Here is a 19,896-nt window from a genome sequence, read left to right on the forward strand (position 1 = left end):
TTTTCCAGCGAGAACGGATATTTACAATGTTGAAATCTATCTACATGTGAGGAAAAGATAAAGGTACAGGTGGTGAAATTTTTTACAATGTGTCCGTTTTTAGATAGGAGGAAAAATAACATAAAAATTTAGCTATTCCTTTCGTGGCGATCTTCAATGGCTGTCACGTGATGGCACTCGAGAGCAGATGTGCTGGTTGGAGATGACCCTCTCGACGTAGACAGATGGGGGGCTTGACCGTAGGACGATCTCTTCTATGGGAACGAGGTTGGAGTGCCATCTCACTCCTCGTGTGCACCGACATGCATTTCTGCATGCTGGCTAGTATGTGTAGAGGCGGTAGATGAAAATATAGGAGATTAGTAGTAGATACGCCTTCTAGGGTGTGCAACAGATTGCTCGGCATACGCTACCATTTGTCCGTCCTCGCGACAACTTCTTGAGCTTGGAGGTCCACATAGGCTTGGTGTACGAACTGTTTAGAGATATGATAAGAGAGATGTGCCTAGGTGAAGGGGTTAACCTTCCCTGAATGGCAAGGGTGATCTGCACAGGTAGAAGTGAAATACTGGTCATGAACTGATGTGATGAGCATGAATGATAATTATTTGTTGAAATAGATACCTTGATTTTGTTTTGGGGCTAATGAGCGACTTATACCAATCTATTCCTGAGGCTATAACGAGGTGTAGGGATCGGTTGAGTGGTTGAGGTGTTCGTATGTAGGGCCTCGGTCGTGTGTGTTGGTTGTTGGATGGGCGGGGAGGGAATGTCATCTATGTCGAGACCTCTGGGAACTAGTTTTATATGATCTAAATGTAGGATAGCCTCTGTGAGTTCGCGTAAGTTGAGAGCTTTGATCTTATTGTGCGGAAGTATGTCGGTGACCCGGAATGGACCATGGAATTTGGGTGCAAGTTTTGATGTGGGTTGGTGGTTGGTGTTGTATATAATGTCACCTACAGAAACTTTACAATCTCTAGAGTAAGCGTTCTTCAACCTAATCATATCTGTTTTTGAGAGAGTTAGGGACTCATGTACTCTGCTGAAAAGGGTGTTGAAATTATTCAGCGTGACCTTGACATAATCGTTGAAATCATACACAAGGGGTGGTTCTGACGTGAGTAGGTCGTACGGCAATTTCTTATCAGACCCGAACAAAACAAAATGGGGGTGATTCCGAGATTGATCTATTGATTGCGCTGTTGATGCAGGCTTGTATCATGGGTATGTGTTCGTCCCAAGATGCTTGTATGTCTGTGGCAAGGTGTCTTAGAATGTTGAGTATTTCCCGATTTTGACGTTCAACGAGTCCATTTGAGCTAGGGTAATAAGGTGTGGTGTTACATTTAGTAATTTTGAACTGTTGGCAGATATTGGTGAGAATGTCGTTATTGAATTCAGTGCCGTTTTCTGAGATGAGTGTTTTTGGTGTGGTGTATGGGCAGATGACGTTGTTGATAATTGTCTGAGCTACACTTTTTGCTGTCTTGTCCGCTAAAGGAGAGAGGATTCAGAACCGAGAGAAATGGTCGATGCATACGAAGAGGTACTGGTTTCCGTTTGAGGTGAGTGGTAGTTTCAGTAAGTCAATGGCAATGGTTTCAAAAGGTCTGGAATGTGTTGGGTAATTGTGTATTGGTACCTGACCGCTAATGTGACCTGCATGAGTGGCATGCGTCTATGTATGTGTGTACGTCTTTGCGCATGGTGGGCCAGAAATACTTTAACCTAGCTTGCGAGAGACACTTGTCTTTTCCGCAGTGTGCTGCTAGAGGAGAATCATGTAGTATTTTGAGAACTTCCAGAAGAAGACTTGTGGCGACTACTAGTTGTGTAACTGTGGTTTGGTTCGTTTTTGTTTGTGAGTAGTGTGGTGTGGTAGAGAACCTGGTCTATGCTCGAGTAATTTTCTATGTTGGGAGGAAAATCGTCTGTGTTTGTGGTGTCACCTGACTTTACTGTAGATAATGTATGGTTCTTTTCCATAGGGGGTCTGTTGCTTGAGCGGCAATGATGCGTTCTCGCGTAATGTCAAGTGGCTCTAGTGTTTGACGTATTGTTGCTACATTCCTACTGAGGGCGTCGGCGACAGAGTTTGCACGGCCCTGGACGTAGCAGAAGGTAGGCATAAATTCCTGAATTGTGAGGAGCCTTTTGGTTAGTTTTCCAGTTAGGTTCTTGCCTTTGAAGAGGTGGAGAATGGGTTGATGATCTGTGTGTATATGTATTTCATAGCCTAGAATGATGTCTTTGAAAAGTTTGAGGGCATAAATAACTGCAAGTGCTTCGATCTCAGTGACAGAGTAGTTTTGTTCGTGCTTGTTTAACGTGCGGCTGGCGTATGCTATAGGTCTAAGTTTGGAGTCATGTTGTTGCATTAGAACTGCGCCAAGGCCTTTGTATGAAGCATCTGTACATAGTGTGAAAGGTTTTGAGAAGTTTGGAAATGCCAGAACAGGGGCTGTTGTGAGTGCTTGTTTGAAACGTCTGTAGAAACCTGACAACCCTAGAAATGATTTTACATGTTCGGTAGAGGTAGGGGTTGGAAAATCTAGCACAGCCTTAACCTTGTCCTGAGAGGTGATGACACCTTGAGAGTTTATGACGTGTCCTAGGAAACGTGTCTCCTTTTTGAGGAAGGAACACTTTTTGAGTTTGAGTTTGAGTCCTGCTGCGGCTAACCTTGAGAGGACCGTTTGAAGTGTGGAAAGGTGTTCTGTGAGTGACCTTGAGGCAATGATTATGTCATCCAGGTATATGAACACTGTCTTTCCTATGAGACCATCTAGGACTTTATACATAAGTCTGGTGAATACAGAGGGAGCAGAGACGAGTCCCATGGCCAATCTTTTGAAGTGGTAATGGCCCGTGTTGGTACTAAAGGCTGTTAGGGGTTTTGATTCATCATCAAGAGGTATTTGGAAATACCCTGACATAAGGTCGAGAGTTGAGAAAACAGTGTTTTGTTCCCCTATGGAGTAGAGGGTGTCCTGCAGGTGAGGAATCTGATATCGCTCAGGAATAGTGAGTTTATTGAGCTCACGGAAGTCTACAACAGGGCGGAAAGAGCCATCATGTTTGCAACAACAAAGAGAGGAAAATTCCAAGGGGATAGACTGGGTTCTATAATGTCTTGGTCGAGCATGTCTGCAATGATGTTGTTGTTGTTGTTGTCGTTCCCTAGACTGTCTGTCCGAGCAGTCCCGTCTCCCCAAGGAATGCCACAGCCGAAACTGGGTTTTCCCACAAATCCTTTATAGAGTGTATGTTGTGTTGTTTGCGTGCATGATTGTGTATAATGCAGTCTTCCATTATGTGTTGTATGGTATGGGGTGAAGTGTTACATCCTGGGCAGCTGTTCACAATGCGGTTATCCAGCCTCTTCTGGTAGCTTAGAAGTGCTGGGTGGTGGCCGCACCGCAGTCTGGCCAGGTGGACTCTGTCCTTTTGTGGGAGAGAGGATTCAGAAGGGTGGATATCAGGGCGTCTGGCATGCAGCAGTGTGTTGTCTTTCAGTGTGTTAATGGAGCGGTGAGTGATATGATTATGAATATGTTTCCGGAGGCTGGTATTTGGTGGTTGTGGAGGAAGAGAAGAGAGTATCTGTGTGTGATACAGGTCTTTGGGTGTTGTTTTAATGTTCCTTGGTGTGTGTGGGTGTTCTGCTATGTAGTGTAGCGGGTGTGATATGTTTGTGGTGGCTGCGGCAAGTGTTTGTGTGCCTCTCATGTCGAGGTGGTCCTTGACTTTGAGGACTTTTGTTTCATGGTGTAAATGGTCTGTAGGTGTTGTATTTGTGCAGCCTGTAATTGTTTTTAGGGCTTTGTTTTGTATGATTTGAAGGGTGTTGTGGTGTGTCTCACTGAGATTAGGGGCCCATGCAGGACTCGCATAATTCATCACTGAGCGTATGCATTGTTTGTATATTGTTATATTAGTTTCTTTGTTTTGTCCAAATGTTGTTCCAGTGATTGACTTAAGTGCGTTAAGTCTAGGTGTGCATTTGTTTTTTATGTTTGTGATGTGTTGTTTGAAAGACATGGATGTATCATATGTTATCGGTGTGTTTGTGTGTGGTATTAGAGTGTTGTTGATGTAGAGATGAGGTATGTATCTGTGTTCTTTTGTCCAGTTGGTGAGAAGTGTTGCTGTAGATTTGGTTGGAGCTATTTTGAGTCTGTTTGTGATGAACCATGTGTTGAGTGTATCAAGGTATGGCTGGATTATTTCTGCAGCTTTGTCTGTGTTACGATGTGTGCATGTGATTGTTATGTCGTCTGCGTAGGAAGAGATTTGTATTTCTGAGGTGTCTGGTGTGGGTAAGTCATGCATGTATAGATTAAAGAGCGTGGGGGATAGAACAGAGCCCTGTGGTACTCCATTCTTAATGTTTCTGATGTGCGATGATTGGTCATTATATGACACATAAGCATTCCTACCTGCCAGATAATTGGCCAGCCATCTTTTGGTGTTATTGTGCATGTCTGTGTCATATATTTTATTTGTTAGGTTGTGGCGGGGGATAGCATCAAAAGCTTTACTAATGTCTAATGTTATAAGAAGTGTTCTGTGGTGGGGCCATCTAAAATTCTTTGTGTGAGGTTTATCAGAAGAGTGTTTGTGGAGTGTAGTGGCCTAAAACCATGTTGTGAGTCAGCAAGGGGTGTGACAAGTTGAAGTATTAGGCGTTCAATGACTTTAGAGGGGGTGCAGAGAAGTGTGATTGGGCGGTGCGATGTTGGGATTGTTGGGTCTTTGTTTGGTTTTAGAATGGTGATTATTTTACCATGCTTCCAGATGTCGGGTATAGTGTTGTGTGAATAGCTATAGTTTGCAATGTTTGTGAGTGCGTGTACACCTTGTGGTCCAATGTGTTTTAGGTGGATGTTACTTATGTTATCAGGGCCACAGGCAGATGAGTGCATGAGATTATGTATTATGTGTTTTGTCTGACTGTCTATGAAGGGTGTATAGTCTGAGTCTGTGGGAAAGTCTTTCTTACATCGAACAGTGCGTCGGTCGTCAGGGTGAGAAGTGAGATGGCTTGTCTGTGCAAAATGATTTATGAGTGTGTTTGCTTGTTGTCTGTTTGAGGGTAGATTGCCTGTTGTTGTGATTATTGCTGCGTGAGAGTGTGTTGTGTTCCTGTTGGATAGTGTAATGCTGTTGAGTGTTTTGTACAATTTGCTGGTGTTTGTTTTGTGATCAAGTGTATTGATAAAGTTTTGCCAATTTTGTGTTTTTTGTTCGTGTATCTTATTGGCAATCACAGTGTTTAGTGTTTGTATTTGGTCTGCTATGTTTTGAGGGATAGGTGTGTGTGTATTGTGTTTAAGTGTGTCACGTTGTCTGATGAGGCCTTGGATTTCTGGTGTGAAGTTGGGGTTGTGTGATTTTCTGTTGCCTTTAGGGATGTATCTCTTGTCTGCGTTTTGTATGATTGTATTAAAAGTGTGCACAGCATTGTTTATGTTTGTGATTGGTGTACTGTTAAGTGTTTCAAAATGTTGTTCTGTCTCTTCAGTAAAAGCTTCCCAGTGAGCTCTCTTGTAATTGGTGTATGTGTGTCTGTGGCCAACTGGGGTGCATCTTGTTTTGGTGGTGATGATGATTGGAAGGTGGTCAGAACCAAGGGTTCCGACCACTCTCCATGATGTTGTTGAGGTTAGGCAGGGGGAGCAAAAGGTGATATCAGGAGAGGGGGGAGTGTAGAGGGCTTGGTGTGGGATATGTGTATGATTATGTGTGTTGTTCATGATAGTCAATGAGTCAAACTGAGTCTGTATTTCAAGCCCTCTGTCTGTGTCAGGGTTGTCGACATACCAAGCAGACGACTTGGCGGTGAAGTCACCACCCATGATCAGGTTGGGGATTGAGGCTAGTTGGCTAAATTGAGGCCTGAAGGTGTTTGGAACTCTGGGGGATGATTGGAGGGGAATGTACATGTTAACTATTGTCAGTGTTGATTTGTTGCCTGTGCGGATTCGAATGGATTGGATTTCTGTAGTGTTATCTGTGGTAGGGAGGAGAATTTTGGTTGTGGCACTTTTGTCCTTAAAACAGATGGAGTGGTGAATCAGGGTGATGAGTCCACCGCCATTGCCGTCGGTCCGGTCTTGTCTGATGGTGGTGTAATTATGAAATGATGGCGTTTTGTGTGAGTGTCTTAGTTTTGTTTCTTGTATAATTGCAATGTGTATGTTGTGTTGTTTAAGAAAGTGTTCGAGTTCATGTTTTTTCGTGTTGATACCGTCAATATTGTGTTGTAATATGTTGATGTTGTGTGTTCTGTATGTGTTGTATGTTGCCGTTTGGGGTTGAGGTTGGGGTGTTAATGGGGAAGGTATAGGATCTGGGTTAGAGGGGGGGGGAAGGAGAGATTGGGGACAAAGGGAGGGGAGTACTGATTGGGGATAAGGGCAAAGGGAAATTGGGAGTGAGTAAGGGTTCTGGCTGTGGTTGGGGAGGCGGTAGTGGGGTTACTGGAGGGCAGGTAGAACATGTTCAAGTGTTTGTGTATTGGTTTGTGTCAGCAAGTGTTGTACAAGTGAGGTGGGCCCAGTTTTTGCACATTTTGCACTAAACTGAGCCCTTTGTCTGTCTGCTCGAAGTAATGGGTTTAGAGCATGTTGGGCATGTGTATTTTGTGGTGGGCCCAGGATTGCTCTCTACATCTCCGGCTAAAAGTAGAAGAGGGGTGATCGTCGGAAAATCACCCCTCGGTGCAGAAAAAACGTAACATTGCATGTTGAAAAAAAGGATTGTGGTACTCCCCAAGGCAGTTGTAGCTCCTCTCGGGGATCGGTGCCACCTGCGTAGAGCCGGTGGCCAGGGTTGGTTGCCGCCGTTTGGTCCCCAACTTTTGGGGTTGGGGGATGGTCCCACGACGTAGACGCTGCGACTCCAGGACCTCTGCAATGATGTTGTCAACAATGCTTCGTTTACTGTGAGGCAAACGGTATGCGGGTATGTACCGTGGTTGTGCATGCTGTTGAAGTGGCATGTGATGTTCTATTATGTCTGTGAGACCTAGTGGTTCACCTGGGAGTGCAATGGTGTGCCTGTACGTGTTCATGAGCGTAAGGAGATCTGTTTGCTATTCTGGGAAATCTATATTGTTAATGTGTTCTGCTTGGATGGATTGCTGCGTATCCTGTTGTCCGGTGTTGATAGTGCATACGTATTTTATGTTCTCTTGCTCGATTACGTGTACTGGTGCGGGGTACACGGTCACGTCACAAATGTTTGTGCCTTTGTTAAGGTGAAGAGGTGCATTGGTGTTGTTCGCCACTACGATTGTGTGAGTACTTTGTTGGATGTGTGAACTAAGGCGGATAAGAGGGAAACACCAGATACGCGGCAAGTGTCCGTGATGCAAAGAACATCTGAGTCGAGAGATTTGAAGATACGCAATTTGAGTTTTGTGTACTCGCGTGGATAGAGTGTTTTCTCAGTGATGACAACTGCGAGAGAGTTCGTGAGAGAGATCTGTGAGACCGTAGTGTATTCACAGAGATGTCTGTGAAGACGTCGTGTTTCTTTTGTGTGCGAGCTGATTTTGACATCGCGCTGACAGTTTACGCCTATTCCGTTTGTGTTGTGAGTTACGAGGGTGAGCGGATGGGGTGGGCGTGTCTGTTACAAGTGTCACCTTTTCTGTCTTGTTAGTGTTTTGTTCAGCTGTCGTTTCATGCTGTTGCTCGGCCACGTGAATGTTTTTAACATACGTGTTTGATGTGTGCGCATGCTTGTCGTCTGTGTTCAGAGCAGGTATGAAGTGGTTATGGTAACCAATGCTGTGTTGAGCAGGGTAAATGATTATGCGATTATCTTGCATCCATGTCAATCCTATAAGAATGTCTGCAGGAAAAACTACTTCAGCTACGTATACTGTCGTGGTAATGGGAGGGCAATTTGCATGCAGGGAGATGTCTAGGTCGATCTTGCCAATAATGGGAAAAGGAACTCCATCGACATTGTGTTACGTGATATCCGTGGGTTCTAGAACTGTTATCCTACGGTGTTTGAATCTAAATTGGTCAAGGGCAAGCTTTGACATGACGTTTACTGGAGAGCCTGTATCCAGAAAGAGTACTTGTGGAAGGTTGTTGACAGTGGGTCGAAGTGTCATGGAAGAAGGGAATGGTTGAGAGGCTGTCATCGTGAGAACCGGTAGGGATGGTGTTGACTGGGTCTCGTGAGAACGTGTGTATGTGTCACCGTGAGACGATAGTCATACCGTATTTTGTGTGTTTGTGTTTCCTCTAGTCGGGTGTTGGGGAGACGCGTATGAAGTGTGATGTTGAGAGTTTAAAATGCGACATTCTGTTGTGTCATGAAAGGCGGGGCCGTGGTATTGGCAGTAGTGCGTGGGTTGTCTATAATAACACCTGTTTGTGCTATGTCCTGGTTTGTTGCAAATAGTGCAAAAGAAGGGCGTTCTAGAGTGTGAACGCTGTCGTGATCGTGTGCGTGACATTTGTCTACCTCTAGTGTGGTTCGCTTGTGAGATCTTTGCTACTGTGGGCGTGGGTGTGCCTGTAGGTGTGAGTGTGTGAGTGATGGTGATTTGTTGTTGTTGGATCTGTATTTTTGCCGTTGGCGTGTCTGAGATTTTTCTAGAGAAGTCACTGAGTGTGGTGTCCGGATCAAAGGAAACATTGGCTATTTTCTTCAGTGTTTCTGGGTGCAGGCGCGAGATCAGTTTAAAGTAACCAAAGAAGGAAAGTGCGTAATCTAAGCTAACTGTGTTATTTGTAACCCAAGGGGAAGAGATTAGTGCCTCTTTGAGTTCCTCCTTGAACTCGCTGGCTTCTCTGACCGATCGTTCTTTGGTGAGGTAAGGGCCTGTGTTCATCTTCGTACCGAGTGCGTATATGGGAGAAAACGCGCCTAGCTGTTCGTATGGTGCGAAAGATTTCTTAAACTGGTCAACAAATTGGGCGTACGTCTATGCTTTCTTGAAGGCGTCTGACTGTACTATGTCACTGGCTAGTGTGTCTTTATAGTCAATGCGGGACTTTAGAACCGCGATCTTCGTTTTGTCGTCATTTACCTGTGTACGTTGTATCTCAGAGTCTACGTCATCTAAGAGAATGTGAATTGCAATGTTGGTCCCATTGAATTTCGGAAAAGTGTTGTCATGTTGAAGAAGTATTTGCACATTTGTTGCAGAACGTTGTATGTGTGGTTGAGCGACTGTTGGGCTTGTGTTTTGATTGGGCGTGGACTGTGTGGTATTTTCGTTTGGTGGTGCCATTTTGTAACGAGTGTTGTAATGGTGTGAGACGTTGGATTGTGAATGGGTCATGCACACTTTCGTACAAAAGGAAAAAAAAAATCACTTCAACAAAAATTAAGGCTTTGAAAAAAAAATATATATATATGAAAAAAAGTCACTGGATAGCCTTCACTCGAACTCACTCACACAACATTTTAGAGCTATCTAGCCCCAAGGCAAAATTGAGGTACCTACTTACGGTGGTGACGGTTGTGATGCGTTGGTGAAGGATGGTTTCTGGAGGTGGTTTTGGCGGAGACCGAAGAAATGTGATGTGAATCTGAAAGAATATGAGAAGTAACCAATAGGGAAAGAAAGGGTGGGGGGTGGTAGTTCGTTTTTGGTCTCCACATTTTTGCTGCAGGCAGAAAGGGTGGACGATACTTCCTTTGATGGTTGACCGATGCTGCTGGTGCTCTGGGCTGCTCAGACTGTGAGGGAGATGTGCTTGGTTGATGCGCTGGGCTGTTCCGACCGTGAGGGAGATGTGCTTGGCTGGTGCGCTGGGCTGTTCCGATCGCGAGGGAGATTCCTTGGTTTTGACCGGTGCTCTGGGCTGCTTCCTGGCTTGTGGGCTTGGTTCCGTCGCTGGGTAGGTCTCACAGCGAGTTTGAGTTGACGGGCTTCCGTCGCTGGATAGGGTGCAAAGCGTTCCTATGAGTTTGTGTTGGTGGGCTGCTCTGGCTCTTGCTGATTTCCTTGCTGATTCCATTTGTTGGTTTCAGATATGTTGGATCCCACTGGCTGATCACCAGTTATGTTGCCCTTGAAGCTAAGGTCCAAACATAGATGAGGGTTCGACGAGTAGTAACACGTGGTGATAGCGTGGTGATAACGTGGTGAGGTTTGAGCGGCGTTGGAGGTCGGAAATAAACACGTGGAGCACCTCAGCTCTCAACCTCTGGTCTTCTTCCCTTTATTTTGTGAAACAAGGTGCTTATATACAGGGTTCCGGCTAGGTTGCCGACGAGAACATTTAGAGGCATAGGTGCTGTTTTTCCAGCGAAAATGGATATTTGCAATGTTGAAATCTATCTACATGTGAGGAAAAGGTGAAGGTACAGGTGGTGAACAATTTTACAATATGTCCGTGTTCGGACAGGAGGAAAAATAACATAAAAATTTAGCTATTCCGTTCGTGGCGATCTTCAATGGCTGTCACATGATGACACTCGAGAGCAGATGTCCTGGTTGGAGATGGCCCTCTCGACGTGGACAGATGGGGGGCTTGACCGCAGGACGACCTCTTCCATGGGAACGAGGTTGGAGTGCCATCTCACTCCTTGTGTGCACCGACATGCATTTCTGCGTGCTGGCTAGTATGTGTAGAGGCGGTAGATGAAAACCTAGGAGATTAGTAGTAGATACGCCTTCTAGGGTGTGCAACAATTATTACTATTATTATTATTATTGTTGTTGTTGTTATTATTATTATTATTATTATCATTATTATTATCATTATTTTAATAATAATGATAATAATAATAATAATAATAATAATAATAATAATAATAATAATAATAATAATAATAATAATAATAATAATTATGATGATGATGATGATGATGATGATGATGATGATGATGATGATGATGATGATGATGATGATGATGATGATGATGATGATGATGATGATGGTGATGATAATAATAATAATAATGATAATGATAATAATAATGATGATAATGATAATAACAATAATAATAATAACAATGATAGTAATGTGTGAACATTGTGACGAATGTAGATAGGTCGTAAAGGGAACACGGACTGAGGGAAATACTTTTATTCCTAACTAGTTTCGCCTGAGTGGCTTCTTTAGAGGAATAGAACTCGAAGTCAAGAGCGAGAAAGGGACGCGGCCACCGAATTGTCCGCCATTCGGTGGCCGCTGTCGGTGGACGAATTATCCGCCTGCTGGTCGTCGCATGGATAAGATGTCCGCCTGAATCAGGGGCTTTATGCATTTTGTCCAAGATAATGATGCGTACTGCTGTTGGATGGTGTTGTTCACAACATATGGTAGCGTTCGAGTGGAGCGGCTTCTCCGGAGGCGTGGAAAACAAGCCTTAGTTCTTGTCTTTATTCGAGTGAATATCTCCCGCTCTCCGAAGATGAATGGTTCATTATATACATCAATCCGGCAAGGTTGCCGACAAGGGAAAATATTTACATGATCGCTGTTTCCAGCGAGACTAGACATCGAAATTATTTAATTTACATACAGGGGCAACAAGAAGTGATGATACATCACTTTGTATTATTTACATATATGTGTCCGAATGTGGACTGGTGCGAATAATAACCTCGTGGAAATTTATTGTCGAAGTGGCAATATCTTCGTTAGCAGGAACCAAGGGTTTGGTGACAGTTGTGCGCGTCCGAGGTCATGACCCCGATAATTTGGAGTCTCAGGAAAATAGACTTGGCCGCGACGCTTGACCCTTGGTATACGTCAGGTCTTGACTACCATCTTACACCCGTGGTGGTGCAATACATGTGCATGTGTATGCGCTTACTCGTCTTGTGGGTGAGAGCGGGTAGATGTAGGTAGAAAGGAGACTGCGTCGTTCTAGAAGTTCTCCAACACTGCAGCCTTAGCCCATACCAAATCCACAGTCCTATTGGCTGATTCTGTTTGATATATTCATATAACTTTAGGTTGTTTTAGGTTAGGTAAGTGACTTAGGCTGTGGTAATTCCGACTTGCGTCTAAAATCGCCTTACGTCGGCCCGTAAGAAAGGATTTTCGACGTAACTCGAGGACCCCCTGTGTTAATGTTGTTGCAAAACGTCGGTAATGTTTACGTGAGGACAACCATAAATATATTATTGTTTTAGATGGTTTGTTAGGTGTTGTTCTCGGCGTCTTTGCTACATGTTTAACGCTTGCTTGTCGAAGGACTGGATGATAGTCTATTACTGTCAGTTGTTGCTGTTATGGATTAGTTTACCTGTACATCTAATCTTGTGGACAATCCGATGTGTTTATTTGGTCCCCTCTTTTTCAGCAACACAGATGGTAATGTGTGATTTCAGTATAAATGTTATATTAGTGATACATACCAAAGCAGATGGGTGATTAAATCGAATTATGTATCATATGGAAATTGCCCTAATCAACAAAGATCAATTCTCCACACTAATGGAAGGTTTGCAACATCAGAGGGAGCTGTTGATTATTGCACATTACATGGCGCACGAGGCACGAGTAGCAGGCGCGGATCCAGGAATGTTATTTGGGGGGTTGGGGGCGAACCGATAACCGATACTTGAAACACGCCGATATTTTAACCCCAAGAATAATGCTGTTGGCTTGGAGATTGGTCCAGAAACCTAAGTCTGTTTTGCTCGTAATTGTATGTAAAATCATATATAATTCACAAATATAATTCAAATAATAAATTCGCACTAAAAAGTGTTTATCCAAGGAGAATCAAACTCGAGATGAGTGAAAAAATTATATTATTATTAATGAAAATAACATGACATTAGATCGCGCTCTGCAAAACATAAATGTGTGCTCACTACTCAATTACCGTCAAATAATACAACACACCATTGATAATAATGGTGTTTTGGTACACCATTGACACCAATATACAACAACACATCAAGTGAAAAGTAAACGGCGGTTCTTTTCCGAGAAATGGGAATGGCAATATGCACTGAGAACAATGCAAGACCATTCATGCGTTCCTGCCCAACTGTGCTTCTAATATATGTTTTCAGTATTTTAAGTGCTGAAAAAGACCTTTCAGCTTGAGCATTTGGCACTGGTTGCGTTAACACAACTTTCAAAAGGCATGATATAGTAGGAAACATGTTCGCACTCGCGTGCACTTGCACGTCCATCAGAGAACTGAACGTTGAGGAACATATTGTCCAACGTTCTATTTCTGCTTTTACAAGAGGCAGTGATTCAATATCTGTTTGATACAACTCTGCAGCTTGTAGAACAGCTGTTGCGTACAAACGCAGCAGCTGTTCTACAAGCTAGTGTCCGGACCTTTGAGGAGTTCCTTCACCTGAAGTGTTATAGCCACACTGCTTTCGCCGAAACGATATCTTAATTCAGACAGCACGTGATCTACGAACGGAATGTACACCGACCTGCGATAATATTCTTCCGGGCTCTGATGAGGAGCGTTGGGGGGGGGGCGCCCCCCCTTGTATCCGCGCCTGACGAGTAATGTATGGAGTTACCAATAGAGTGCAATGATAATGCAAATTCAGTAAACTAGTGTTAAAAAATAGTATTCTGCTTGTATCTGCAAACTTCTGGACTTAGTAGAATAAAATACATAAAAGATGTATAAAAGTTTATTTAAGGAAACGTACATACATATACCAAGGCTTCTTTCCCCTTCCAAGGGAGGTAGCCAAAAAGGGAAAGGCATAAAAACACTCCCACCCATTTCATCCCTAAATACACTCCACACCCATCCCACCCTCCCTCTCATCTGAGCACCTCCTGGATGACGGGTCATCCCTGCACCCTGCCCACCGCCCTGGGTCAGAAGCAGTGTCGCAAGACACAGTACATCCACAGCAAGGCCGCTTCATTAAATCGGCGACCCCCCTCTCCGTTCCCCCTTGCATATAAGGAGAGGACGGGGAGAAATCCCTTCGGGCTGCGTCAAAATTTACTCACACATACTACCCCACCCCCCACCCCCCGCCCATTCCTCCTCATGCAATCACAACATCATCTATATACAACCATTCTCCACTCACCTCTGTCTTCCGTCCTCTCCCTTCCTTCCTCAACAGACATTCCCCTCTTCCCCAAAGCCCCCTTCACCCCATCCATCCACTTCATCCTAGGACGTCCCCTCATGTTCACTCCCTTCCACATCTGCCTTCCATACCTTTTAAGGAAACGTAACCGCAGTTTACGTTGCGTCGATGGTTGGTATGAGACCACCAATATACCAATGGGTTCAAAATCGAGTGGGATATCGTATCTAGTGTATGTAAATAATGTTTGTTAACACTACATAGGCGCGGAGAAAGTTAGTATAATAGCTATCTTTGGAGGGGAGGAAGGAGTGTTAACATACTTAAAGGATCTGTTTGAATGAAATAAAAAAATATCTGAATCAAAGAATTTGTCCAAAAAAAGATTGCTTCTCTTGAAGAATATATATATATATATATATATATATATATATATATATATGCAAAGTAGACCACTTGGAAAAAGAAACTAACGAAGCAGAGCGCTTTCGTATATTACATCTTCAGTGCAACAAGTACTGAAGATGTAATATACGAAAGCGCTCTGCTTCGTTAGTTTCTTTTTCCAAGTGGTCTACTTTGCATAAGTGAACACACGTACCCGTGTTCTTATTAGCATATATATATATATATATATATATACGTATATATGTGTATATATATGTATATATGCAAAGTAGACCACTTGGAAAAAGAAACTAACGAAGCAGAGCGCTTTCGTATATTACATCTTCAGTGCAACAAGTACATAGTGATAGGAATACATAGACAATATATACATGATACAAAGGAACAAGGACAGTTTGAATAAGCGTAGCGACCAATTACCCCCTGGAGAGCGGAAGGTCATTGTCAATTATCTTACGATGGTCGGGCGACATCAGGTCACAGTCGCCAAGGGTCACTGTTTCTACTACTTATATAGGGCGACATTAAGTCAATTCGTTGGATTACATTTTACCTGATATTATCTTACTAATTTCTTGACAAATGAAATGATCAAGTTTGTAGTAGGTTGGTATTTTGATTACTGGTGGTATGAATCAAACTGCACTCTATTAAATTTCTTGCTATTATGTTGTTGGTATAATAGATTGCCTGGGCATTACCCCAATCAACTGGATGATTATTTAATTCAATATGCTTGAATATACCACTAGAATGATTGCCATCCCTAACATTTTTCTTGTGTTGTTCAATTCTAATGTTTAAGGGTTTGGCAGTTTGACTTATGTAAAATTGATTACACATTTTGCAAGGAATTTTATAAATGCATCCTTTTTTAATTTCAATACTATTGTTGATAAGTTTATGTTTTACTGTACTATCATGTTTAAAAACTACCTTTACGTTAAATCTTTTTAATAATTCTGTGATACTTAACAAATTTTCTTGAAATGGAAAAAATTAAAACATTATGATAATTGAAAGGTGATTTAGGCTGAGGAGTTAAAAATGATTTCCTTGCAAAATTGTAAGCAATATCAAGGAATTGCTTAGGGTATTTTAATTCTAGCCCAGAAATCAGAAAATGTTTTTAACATTGGGCTAGAATTAAAATACCCTAAGCAATTCCTTGATATTGCTTACAATTTTGCAAGGAAATCATTTTTAACTCCTCAGCCTAAATCACCTTTCAATTATCATAATGTTTTAATTTTTTCCATTTCAAGAAAATTTGTTAAGTATCACAGAATTATTAAAAAGATTTAACGTAAAGGTAGTTTTTAAACATGATAGTACAGTAAAACATAAACTTATCAACAATAGTATTGAAATTAAAAAAGGATGCATTTATAAAATTCCTTGCAAAATGTGTAATCAATTTTACATAAGTCAAACTGCCAAACCCTTAAACATTAGAATTGAACAACACAAGAAAAATGTTAGGGATGGCAATCATTCTAGTGGTATATTCAAGCATATTGAATTAAATAATCATCCAGTTGATTGGGGTAATGCCCAGGCAATCTATTATACCAACAACATAATAGCAAGAAATTTAATAGAGTGCAGTTTGATTCATACCACCAGTAATCAAAATACCAACCTACTACAAACTTGATCATTTCATTTGTCAAGAAATTAGTAAGATAATATCAGGTAAAATGTAATCCAACGAATTGACTTAATGTCGCCCTATATAAGTAGTAGAAACAGTGACCCTTGGCGACTGTGACCTGATGTCGCCCGACCATCGTAAGATAATTGACAATGACCTTCCGCTCTCCTTGGCGACTGTGACCTGATGTCGCCCGACCATCGTAAGATAATTGACAATGACCTTCCGCTCTCCAGGGGGTAATTGGTCGCTACGCTTATTCAAACTGCCCTTGTTCCTTTGTATCATGTATATATTGTCTATGTATTCCTATCACTATGTAGCCTACTTGTTGCACTGAAGATGTAATATACGAAAGCGCTCTGCTTCGTTAGTTTCTTTTTCCAAGTGGTTTACTTTGCATAAGTGAACACACGTACCCGTGTTCTTATTAGCATATATATATATATATATATATATATATATATATATATATTATATATATATATATAAATATATATATATATATATATATATATATATATATATATATATATATATATATATGTATGTATATGTAATTGGTTACTGCAAAGATGCGCCAATATGCGTAACAAATTAGAAGAAACAATAGGTGCACAACATATATTAATCTCAAGCGAAATTCAATAAATAGAGGTATGGAAATGTTATCCCATGAGCTTAGCTCCAATCGTTATTTTACAAACAAACTCGAATGCACATGTAAACAAAACAAAACCCCACTGACGAGTCTGGGAAGCTAAGTGGAAACAATTGCGTTAGGTGACGTGATCAGTACACTTTTGGGACCTCTGTATGTTTAAAATAGAATACTCAGGATGATACGTGTTGTTAATCCAATTGATATTTCCACACATTTACAGGTAAGAGATGTATGAATGAATATCTGACAGCTAAATAGGAGTTGGGATGGGTCCATGGGAGTTTCACAAGAATCTACATTAACATTTTAAGGACAGTAATGGAATAACATAATTTTATCATTAGACAAAATATCGTGACCACTTAGACAATTTCCGTTCAAACGTCTTGCAAACTTACAACATCGAAGGGAATCAAAATGCATGCAGACCAATAATTTCATGCCTGTAAGTGTAAGAATAAGGCCCTATTTCTCAAAGTTTGAAAGTATACTGTAATACGGGGTCAGGGTTCACTGTCATCATCAGAAACCATTGCTTTATTAAGTGCGATCTTGCCCACTTCAAAACCTTGGTTCCCTTTTGGTGTCTCCAGGCCAATAAGGAGTTGGAAAAAAACAAGTGATTTCCTAAAGAAATCACTGCCTAAATTAATGTCTATGTAAAAATAAACATGGAAAAACATGTCTGGTGAAGTAATTACAAATTGTCAAATAGGTAGGTAGGTCAAACACCACCAGAGGCGCCACCGTCGATGACGAGCACAATAGCGCGTCATTTTATGCGCACGCCATTCAAACGGCCAAATTTACATACCGCGGGAAATTTAATTAATAAAAATGTTGTGTGAGTGTATTTACTACGATCGTAGTAAATTTCAAACATTCACATCATCAGTTACATCTCGGTCAATAAAAACATAAGATAAACACGGTGGCCTGCATTCAGCAGTAGATCGAAAATTGGTGTATGTTTCAACGTAAAAAATGAGCTAACAAATTTATGGTGCGGGCAACTGACCATAATTAACCAAAACTACTAGTAACGCGGATTATTCTTATACCAAAATAAAGGCAGCGTGTTACGGTAGAGCTGAGAAATCGGTGGTTTTAATTAGTTTTTTCTATCGGGTCGGATTATCGGATAACAACATCAACATCCATCCCACTATCTTATATATCACTGGTGGTATGGACCAAACTTCACTCTACTAAGTTTCTTACTATTATGTTATTAGTGTAATAGACTTATAGTTGAATTATTTGAAATATTTCCTTTAAAATGTGTGATTTTCATGTAATTCGATAAAAGAGAAGTTGCGTTTTCATCCTCCGTAATATTACGGACCACAGCTATGATTCGTCCTGCACGCTATCTATGATCACTGGTGGTATGGATCAAACTACACTATTAAGTTTGTTGTTACTATTGGGTTATTAGTGTAATATCTTGCATATAATTGAATTATTCAAACTATTTTCTTTAAAATGTGTGATTTTCATGTAATTTGACGGTATTCGTAGCTGTGGTGGGTAATTTTGCAGAGGATAAAAACATAATTCTATGATCAAATTACATGGAAATCACACATCTTATAGAAAATAGGTCAAATAATGCAACCATATGCTAATTTTTTATATAAAATTGTGCCTGTCAGTAGAAACCGTCACTGTTTACGTTTGATTGGCGATTAGTCAGACCGCACGTTTCGGCCCGATTTCCTCGGACAAAATAGGCCCGATTTAATTCCACTCAAAATGCAATATCTCGAGAACTAGGACAGCTAGATGGATAATTCAAATTGCATTATACTCATAGCGACTTTTTGCATCACATGAGAACTACTTCAGCTCAAATATCAGGAATTCCATTTTCATATTGACCTAGCTAAAATAGGCCTACCAAAGTTTCCTCTTAGAGAGGTCTTTGTGGGCTTGTGGACTGCTGCTAACCACTGTGGGCCTATGAGTGTCTTACATATTAAGTATACGTGAATCTGCGTGCGGCGCCACCATCACAGATGTACTGTTTACATGGCCATCTTTTGCGTCCTGTTGGAATACGTATGCATCAGTTTGAATGCTTGCAGCATTGAGTGCATGTGCAGGGTATTCAAATGATCTTGTTCAATAAGTGTATGCCCAGTTCTTTAAAACTTTACTAATTTTTACCAATTTAAATGCAAATTTTGATATTACCCTTGGCAAATTAGTTTTCCGAATAAAAATCTAAAGGTAAGAAATGATCAAATATAATATTTAATGTATTAATAATGTTTATTAGCCTCAATTCTACCGGATATGAACAACTTTGAAATCGTTGGTAATAGCGCAGCTGTATAGTTACGGTCCTCAGAAGCCTACTTGACATATCGAGATTCTCCGATACTCTTGTTTGTAGAAGTTGCAGTACATAGTTGTAGAGGGTGTTGTTGACAAATAATACTTAATCATTCTGGTATGAATTTTAAAATGTTGGACAAGCTATGCTATGCCTATTATATAGCTGGCTATGACTATGATAGCAAATATATGAAATAATTTAATAATGTGGTCGTGGACCATGACCGTAAGAAGTCTAGAGTAGTAGAGGTCTAGAGACAAGACTTAATTTTCTTTTGGGTTTCATGATAATAGACATGAGCTATTGAAATAAGGCTGTTTATTCAGATTATCATGATTGTAGATAACACGATTAAACAAAATAACTCCTTTGAAAGTAAAAATACTTTATTCTTTTTTCTATTTCAGTACATTGGTGTAAAAAATAATGCACCGATATCAATGTAAATTTAAGTTAGGTCTTAGGATAGTTGCAGTACTGACTGGTTAGTGTACTGAGAGGCAATCTAAGGGTAAGGGCTAAGGCACCTACATATGCACTTTTTAATGTGATAGTAGAGTTCTTTTGGTTGTGTATACATTACATTGCACATACATTACATTGATGGAACATGTTGCATGATAGGTGTTGGTAAGATTAGTATAAAAGGAAGGTCCTACATTATTTTTGACATGCTCAGGTGATTTGTTGACCCATAAAACCTTCACATGCCAAGTTGCATGTCAGTTGAGCCAGGGGTTTGGATTTTACAGATGATTATCTCTAAATTGGCAAAAGTTGCCATGGCAACATGAAAGGTGTTAGTA

General features: G+C 41.2%; 1 protein-coding gene across 1 annotated transcript in view; it reads left to right on the plus strand.

Annotated features, from left to right (window-relative positions):
* The first annotated feature begins 16,821 nt into the window (after nt 1–16,821).
* Nucleotides 16,822–19,896, plus strand: part of LOC143018992 (uncharacterized) — a 33,539-nt gene continuing 30,464 nt past the window's right edge. Inside the window, exon 1 of the mRNA XM_076174697.1 lies at nt 16,822–16,969. Coding sequence (XP_076030812.1) covers nt 16,925–16,969 — 45 coding nt within the window. The 5' untranslated portion in view covers nt 16,822–16,924. The remainder of the gene's footprint in view (nt 16,970–19,896) is intronic.

The sequence above is a fragment of the Oratosquilla oratoria genome, chromosome 36 (genome assembly GCF_046742065.1).
Source record: "Oratosquilla oratoria isolate Oo_2021 chromosome 36, ASM4674206v1, whole genome shotgun sequence".
NCBI classification, from domain to species: Eukaryota; Metazoa; Arthropoda; class Malacostraca; order Stomatopoda; family Squillidae; genus Oratosquilla; species Oratosquilla oratoria.